This window comes from Engraulis encrasicolus, chromosome 17 (assembly GCF_034702125.1).
Source record: "Engraulis encrasicolus isolate BLACKSEA-1 chromosome 17, IST_EnEncr_1.0, whole genome shotgun sequence".
In the NCBI taxonomy this organism is placed as follows: Eukaryota; Metazoa; Chordata; class Actinopteri; order Clupeiformes; family Engraulidae; genus Engraulis; species Engraulis encrasicolus.
In genome coordinates this window covers 24,680,507-24,689,288 of record NC_085873.1, presented here as the reverse complement: position 1 = coordinate 24,689,288, position 8,782 = coordinate 24,680,507, and the positions used below count along the sequence as shown (strand labels likewise).

Sequence of the window (8,782 nt, the reverse complement as noted above, 5' to 3'; positions counted from 1 at the left end):
ACCATATCTTTGTTGTGATTTATCTGATGCAAACGATGCTGGCACCAAATGAGTAGCCGGTCCTCCTTGGTGCTAGGGGCTGGTAGCATGTAACCTGGCTCTCACGTAGGTGGCTTGTCAGGTAGCATGCCGCTGTTTGGACCCTGCAGAGTACTCGTGCACTATGTCGGATTGCCAACCAAAATCCACCGATGCCTTGTGTGTTTTGTAACCGTCAGTGGTCCGATGTCGGACACAGGTGGCATACCACAGGCGGCTTGTTCAAACGCCAACAATGATCCACTATACACATGCTAGCTGGGCTGGGACTACTGTCAACATGCTAACTGCTCTGTTGTGGCTTCTATATCTCGCGTCGCTGAAAATTACGTCACGGCCCGTTTCGATGTGATTGGTTGAAGTAGTACGTCACTCTTACCTAATTTCTCCAATCACGTTCGAGCTAGAACAGCAAGGTTACCACCAAAATTCCAGATGGATGACAATCCATCTGCGCGAGAGTCAGGTTAGTATGGCTCGGCCTACTCACAGAAAATGTGAGTCCTGTGTCAAAATAAAAGCCAAGAAACATATATATGGCCTGCTATCAGTGTTTATTTCTGGTACATAATTCTACAATACAGTAGTTAGCACTAGAAAATGATTAGTGGCTAGGCTGAGGTCACTGCAGCCACAAAGACATATTACAGTATGAGACTCCATAGCATAGCATTCACGTCCATTGCTTGATAAGCATAGACTTTCATGGGTGGGTGGTGCATGACCTTTGATTGTCTTTACATAGGCCTTTGATGGTCATTACATAGAATTTGATAGTGCATAACATAGGCTTTCATATACCTTTGGTTGTCATAACATAGACTTGATTGTCACAACATAGACTTTAGTTGTGATCATGTAGACTCGATGGTCATAACATAGACTTTTGACTGTCGTAACAGACTTTTTTTTGGGGGGGGGGGGGGGGATCACAGCATACATACAGTACAGTATACATAGATTAACTTTTGAAAGGCCAACAAGGCATCAGAGTTGATGCTTTGTCGTTGAGTCGTTGTCGTTTCCATTCACCTCTTCAAGTCAGAGACTTCCTGCGATACAGAACACACATTCTTAAGTCGATACTTCTCCATTTCTCAAAATAACCTAATTTTTACACCTCTCCTTGAGTTATACAAGTGAATTTTATATGTTTCATGTTCTCCCAGTTGTTCCTTGACTCTGGCTGAACAAATTCTACCTCCAATAACATGTAATTGTATGGTACCAGATAGCAGCTAGCTGGTACCATAATATTCAATGATAACGGCTAGCTTGGAACAGGAAGTACAGAAGAAAGAAACATATTTAACTCAAGGGGAGGTGCAAAATGAGCTAATTTCCAGAAATGCGGTATCACCATCACTTTAAACATCAACAGTGGCTAAATATATTTCTATGTTTCTATATATGTTTGGGGATTTTTATGCCTTTCTTGTTGACAAGACAGTGAAATTATGACAGAGAGAGAGAGAGAGAGAGAGAGAGAGAGAGAGAGAGAGAGAGAGAGAGAGAGAGAGAGAGAGAGAGAAAAGAGAGAGGAAGAGGCCAGCCAGATTCAAACCTGGGTCCCCATGGGCATTCAAGGCCATCCGTGGTGTAGCAGGGCTGTGTGTCACCTCACCTCTTTCTACATACCTCAGTGTATCTGTATTTGCTTTGTGGTGAGTACTTTTGCTGATGCCTTTGTACTGCACTTACATGTCAATAATGCTGTTGAAATACCTACCTGCAGTTGCTCTAATGCTCTGTTGTCATTGGAGACAGGGAATGGGAGGGGCTACAAGAAAAAAAGTGGGAGGAGAAACAGCAGAGAGGAGTCAGGATATTGACACTGATTACTTGCATTGAAATGCATTGGAATGCACCGCCTCGTGCGAACCAGGCTACCTAGTCCCCATATGAGAGGAAAAAAATAGTATGGTAACAATCAAGCCAATAATGACGATGAGTTACATATTTATACAACTAATTTTGATTGGGTGAACACAGACAAATCAATTGCAGTTCATTGCACTCTGGGGTGACCAGGTCTGTGTGTGTGTGTGTGTGTGTGTGTGTGTGTGTGTGTGTGTGTGTGTGTGTGTGTGTGTGTGTGTGTGATGAGCAGTGTGATATTCTCCAGTATGCCTCTGGGGTACAGGTCCTGTACTGCTGTATGTACCGACCTCAGATGAACAGCGTGATGCTACCCTCCAGTGGGTAGGTGATGTACTGGCATATGTAGTGTGTGTGTGTGTGTGCGCGCCTGCGTGTGTACCTCTTATGGTAAGTATGATGATTCTCTCCAGTGTGCCATTGAGGTAGGTGCTGTACTGACAGAGGCAATGGTGTGTGTGTATTTGTGACCAGGTCTGTGTGTGTGTGTGCGTGTGTCAAGTCAAGTAGGTTTTATTGTCAATTTCTTTACATGCACTGGTCATACATAGAATTTGAAATTACATTTCTTGCTTGTGTCGTCTGTGTGTGTGTGTGCGCGCGTGTGTGTGTGTGCGTGCATGTCCGTGTGTGTGTGTGTGTGTGTACGTGAGTGTGCGCGTCGTGTACATTTGTGCAAGTGTGTGTGTGTACGCGCGTGTGTGTGTGAGTGAGTACCTCTCATGGTGAGTGTGGTGGTGCTCTCCAGTGTCCCACTGGGGTAGGTGCTGAACTGGCAGATGAATTTGCCCTCGTCAGACCTTGCCATGCTGGTGATCTCGATGGCCGACTCTTCCAGTGTGGCCTGGGTGAAACGCAGCCGACCCTTGAACTGAGGGAAGTCAGGGAAACTCTGCCCAAAGGTGGGGTGGAAGACGGCAATGCTGGCCCTCTCCCCTCCCTTGGCCTCATATAACCATGTCACCTGATAGGAAGGAGAGGTTGGGAGTTAGAACAACATATACAAACGTAACGCTTATCTTACTGTACATCCATGTCCCTGGTCAGAAAGACGAGGTTAGGTATATGGGTCAGTGACGTTTCAGCAGTAGCACACGTTGGGCGGGGCAACGACAGCCAGTGCCACTATTGTATTGTTTTCAGGGTTGCCAGATGAGGCCGATGATTTCCAGCCCAAAAAATGCTCCAAACCCGCCTAGAAGCACAAAATCCCGCCCAATTTCATTGATTTCTATGGCAAAAAATGGCGGGTTTTTCTGCTAAATGCCATTTTTACCCGCACACGGCCATCCTAAGCAGCCCAATCTGGCAACACTGATTGTTTGTTTGTTTGTTTTCAGTGGACTAGAAGCAAATCAACCACCAATTACTAATTCATTCATTAGTTGCTGTTATGCCACCTGACGTCTGAGACGATAGACAGGGAAGCCGAGAGGGGATGTGGGGTGCAGAAATGGGTCAGGTGTCCTGGGCCCAGGGAGAGAGGGGGCCCAGAACTGGGTCCTTATTACATTGTATGTATTGGGTGGGGTGGGGTGTGGGGGTTGTCCATAGGTGGGGTGGAAGACGACAATACTGGCCCTTTCCTGTCCCTCGCTCACCTGATCTTCACTCATCTTATCCTATCTTATCTTCTTGTCTGATCTAGCTTATCTCATCTTGAGCTCACATTGCTCCAGGGGCTGTAACCAATATCCTGTACTTAAATAACTGTACATCGTTCAGACAGATAGACAGATAGATAGATAGATAGATAGATAGATAGATAGATAGATAGATAGATAGATAGATAGATAGATAGATAGATAGACAGATAGATAGACAGACAGACAGACAGACAGACAGACAGACAGACAGACAGACAGACAGACAGACAGACAGACAGATAGTTGTAGATCTTACCTTACAGATACAACATATGAACTGATTTTAAAAGATAATAACTTGTGTAGATAGTTTGATATACCTGAGTGACCTTGAGTGCTTCAGCTTGAAGGACGTTACAGCGCAGGATGACGGAGCCCATTGGGAAGGCCTGCACCTCCATCTCTATCGGCATGCATGGACCTCTGGACACTGCAATGGGAGCAGTGTTGCCAAAAGAAAATCAGTCAAAGTCGCTGTTGGCTCGCTGATAAGTCGCTAGATGACGTCATGACGTTACGTATGCTAGCTGATCTACAGAAAACGTGCCCACATGCCTTCGTCCACAGTAGAAATGGGCGGTGCTGGCTACTTTTTGGAGATCAGAGCTAATCTGCAGCCCTGCTTAACCGTGGGAAACGCTTCTGACGGCGGCGCAGAGTCACAATTATGTTGAAAAACAATGATTTTGACACTGAACATGTGCGATTTAAAAAGTCGCCAGATGCACCAAAAAGTCGCTAAAGGCGCTAGATGAGGTTTTTAGTCGCTAGGGATGTCAAAAAGTCGCTAAATCCTGTGACGAAGTCGCTAATTTGGTAATACTGAATGGGACGTGTGTTATTATATTGCAATACACTATGTTTTTACACTACAGTTCTTTATTCTGCAATTCTCTATGCTCACATTGCAATAGATGACACTGCTTTTACACTGCAATACACTATACTGCTTTTACACTGCAATACACTATACTGCTTTTACACTTCAATTACTTGTAAATCTAACACTGTGCGGTCCGGTTCTCGATTCTGATTGGCTGATAGCTGTGGTCAATGGAGCGTAAACCTACACCCTCCACCTGAAGATTCTATGCACGTCTAAGTTAGACCCAGCCCATCTACGTCGGTAATGAGAATATGTTGCAGTTGGGGTAGGGAGTCTGCAAGAAGAGCACATCTTTGCACCATCTGTGGATGGGGTATCACTGTGATTGCAAAGACATTTCATTCCTGCTGTGTTTATCGCCTCTTGCCGAGTTTTTGTAGCGAAGTGTATTTTCTGGCAGCGTGACGCACGCACGCACATACGCACGCCGAGTAACGTTGCTGGGGTAACCACAATCACTTCCTCAACTTGTTGCGGATCAAATTAATTGTTATTAAAGCGCTTTTAAAGAAATTTGGTCAGCGGTTAAGTGTAACAGTGTTAAATAAGCAATAAGCCACTTGAGTTCGTGGGTTATGCTCTATTGATAACAGGAAGGGGACGTTTATGGCACTCCGCTTCGCGTCGTGCCCCACTCCCCTTTGCCATTATCAGTCGAGCATAACCCACGGCCTCTCGTGGCTTATTGCTTAATTAACCATGGTGTCTTACACGATGAATCACAGGGCTTTTACACTACTATTAACCATGGGGTTTTCGCACTGCAAAACACTCTGGACACTGGAACAGGACCAGTATTTTGCTTTTACAGAGCAATATACTACGGTGCTATTACACTGAAACACACTATAGTGCTTTACACAGCAATTAACCATGGGGCTTTTACACTGGTGCTTTTACACTGCATGGCCCTCTAGACCAGGGATGTCAAACTCAGGCCCGGGGGCCAAATTTGGCCCGCAGAGCCATTTTATTCGGCCCGCGAGATCATTTCAAATATCTATTACAGTTGGCCCACATACACCTTAATGTATAGCGTAACATGACTTGAACATGAAATTTGTTGTGTCACGGGATGTGCAGACACATTTGAACTAACAAATATGACGGGAAAGAGTGTGTGTGAAATTTAACTATGAATATGAAGTGCATGTACACACAATTTTAGTCCATTTTAAAAAATAAATGTTGAGTTCGGCCCGCGACTTCGTTCCAGATTTTGATTTTGGCCCTCAGTCAATTTGAGTTTGACACCCCTGCTCTAGACATTGAAACGGCACCAAGGTAACTTTGTGTTAATACTGTATATCTGCTGGTATTCTGCTTCCAATACCTACCTGTAGGGGTGCTGTGTGTCGATATATATAATGTAAATCCAACACCTACCTGCTGAGGTGCTGAGTCCTGCTGTCACTGTAGGGGGTTGGGAAGTGGGACGCTCTGAAAATAAGAGGAGATAGGTGTACTTTGTATTGGGGTGAACATATTACGGCAATGGCTGCAAATTTGCCAAGATATGTACAAACGCACCTTGTACAATGAGTTTGGTGGTGCCTTGCACATTGCCACTGGGGTAGTGGGCATACTCGCATGTGTAAAGACCTTCATCAGACATCTTCACGTTGCTGATCTCAATAGATGAATCCTCCAGTGTGCCCTGGGTGAAGCTCACGCGGCCCCTGAGGGGGGAATCAGGGAAACTCGCCCCATAGGTGGGATGGAAGACGGCAATGTTAATCCTGTCCCCTCCGTCCTCATATGTCCATGATACCTGGCAACAACAGAGAGTAAGGAGTTAGAGTGAAGAGTGTGCATTGGGATTTTCACAACGCTGTCATTTAAAAAGTAATGGGAGTTGGGACATGGCCTTTTTACCGTTTGGAGTCATATTCCAGAGCTCTGTTACAAAGTTTCAACCAAGCTTCAAGGTGAAAGTGTTGATGTTTTATGAACGAAAAAAGCTTTGTCTGTCTCTGGTGTTGGAACCTTGCAATCTGAGCATTCCACCATTGTTTTCTATGGGGACTCAAACTTGCACAAAATTGACGAGGGATGCTGGCTGGCAAAGGGCGAAAAGGGCCACCAAGGGCAAAATTGTCCCGGTAGGAAAATTCTTCCCAATCCACCCCTGGATTCTCCTCTTTCATGACTATCTACTACATTGATGTTTGAGCTGCCTTAGTCCCAGGCCAGACTCTTTGACATGATGTGACAGTATTATATGTGTGTGCACTCTACCATACCATAGAACCTAACCCTACTTTGCATCTGCACCTGTTGGCCTGTAGGCTATACTTCCTGTGGCTATTGATGTTACGTCCTTGATTGTAAGTTTCTTTGCTTTAAAAAAAAGTTTACCAAAGGCAATGCAATGTAATGCAATGTAATGTGTGCGTGTTAGTGTGGAGGGACTTATAATCTGTTTTCATGCATTACTAACCTAGCCTATCTAACAAAAAACAACACAACACAACCCCCCCCCCCCCCCCCCAAAAAAAAAAAAAAAACATAACGAATCCAGATGCCTGAGAGTTCCTACCCGAGTTAGTTCGGTGCCGCCTGCGATGGCTTTGCAAGGCAGGACCACAGAGTCCCCAGGGGAGGCATGGACTTCAGGATCAACCTCCACATGCTGGCCACTGGCCACTAAAACACACACACACACACACACACACACACACACACACACACACACAGACTCACACACACACGCGCACACACACACACACACACACACACACACACACACACACTCACACAGACAGACGCACACACACCGACACACTCTCACACACACACACACACTCACACACACACACACACACACACACACAGAGACTCAGACAGACTCACACAGACAGACTCACACAGCCAGACTCACACACACACACACACACACACACACACACACACACACACACACACACACACACAGACACACACACACACAGAATCACATTTAACATACAGGACAGTGTGTGTAAGTTTTTATGTGTGTGTTTTTGTTCACGTGCCGCACATCTGCGTGCGTGCATGTATGCGACATCCACATGTTATCCACTGACTGGACTCTGCTGTATGACATCACATCCAACACATCAACATCGACACCAATGCCACCATAGTAGTTTGGTAGTTTTCATTAGTATGTTGTTTATCATTTTAGACAAAGTGCTATATGAAGGAGAGGTTTTAAAAGTTGTTGAACTGTGTGTATAATGACAATAAAGGCTTTCTCTTCTTTCTACTCTATTCTATTCTAGTGTGTGTGTGTGTGTGTGTCCGTGTGTGTGTGTGTGTATGTGTGTGGTGTGTGTGTTTGTGTGTGCGCCCCCATGTGCATAGATGTATGTGTGTGCGTCTGCATGCACGCGTTTGGAAGCTGAACTGAAGGACTTTATGGTTCATGAACAGGGGCGGAGCTATAGGAGCTGCGAGCAGGGCATTTGCCCCTGGGCCCAGGACCCTCCCCTATTGGTGGCGGGGGCCCTATTATGACTTTGTCAGGGTGTACAGGGGGCCTTTTCAGTGTTTCGCCCAGGGGCCCCATGCACAATTGTTCCGCCTCTGTTCATGAACCAGTTCATTCATAGACTTTGACCCGCTGCTCCTCCTGGGTGTGTTCTGGGCTGAGGCCACACCCATCAGTCATCAGCGATCAGCCCTGATTGCAGTGGCTGAACAATTGTGCACAGGGTCCTAGGGCAAAACACTTATCGGGCCTCCTCTATGACCTGACAAGATCACAATTGGGCCCCCACCACCAATGCAAGGGTGCCCCAAATGCCCTGCTCGCCCTCCCTAAAGCTCCGGCCCTACCTGATTGGCAGCCATAGCTGACGAAAAAAAGCATACCCAGAAAAAATGCTGTGTTATTTCAATACTTAGAAATTTGATTTAACATCTCCTAGATTGCATTTGGTTCCAGAGTGCTCTCCAAGTGTTGAATGAACTCTGCATTTTTCGTAGTGTAGTATTTTATTCTTGTTCTGAATGTTCTGAATGTAGGCTAATATGACTCACGTGACAGAAGGACGAGGGAGAGGATGAAGGAGAACATCCCCATACTGCTGAAATATAAACAAAATATCAAATTAAACAATGATCAAACAAACAAATACACACCATGGCACTCTCTCTCTCGCACACACACTTTCTCTCTTTCTCTAGGCACAAATAGACCAGGATGTGCAAGACTATTTGAGCGTCTTGAGCAACTGTTTGTTATTGGGCTTCAGTGATTCTCTGTCGCTTACTCTTGTCGCTGCTGTCTCTCTCTCTCTCTCTCTCTCTCTCTCCAACATACACAGAGAGAGAGAGAGAGAGAGAGAGA

The 8,782-nt window shown here is 45.5% G+C and overlaps 1 protein-coding gene across 1 annotated transcript; it reads right to left on the bottom strand.

Moving 5' to 3' along the window:
- Window positions 1-584: 584 nt before the first annotated feature.
- Window positions 585-8,302, bottom strand: LOC134466959 (nectin-2-like). Its single transcript, XM_063220887.1, has 8 exons — window positions 8,269-8,302; window positions 6,989-7,095; window positions 5,980-6,220; window positions 5,836-5,889; window positions 3,884-3,993; window positions 2,635-2,881; window positions 1,769-1,819; window positions 585-1,091 (listed from the first exon to the last, which is right to left on the bottom strand). The coding sequence occupies exons 1-7, from the start codon at window positions 8,300-8,302 to the stop codon at window positions 1,794-1,796; spliced, it is 819 nt and encodes a 272-aa protein (XP_063076957.1). The 3' UTR covers window positions 585-1,091; window positions 1,769-1,793.
- Window positions 8,303-8,782: the final 480 nt, after the last annotated feature.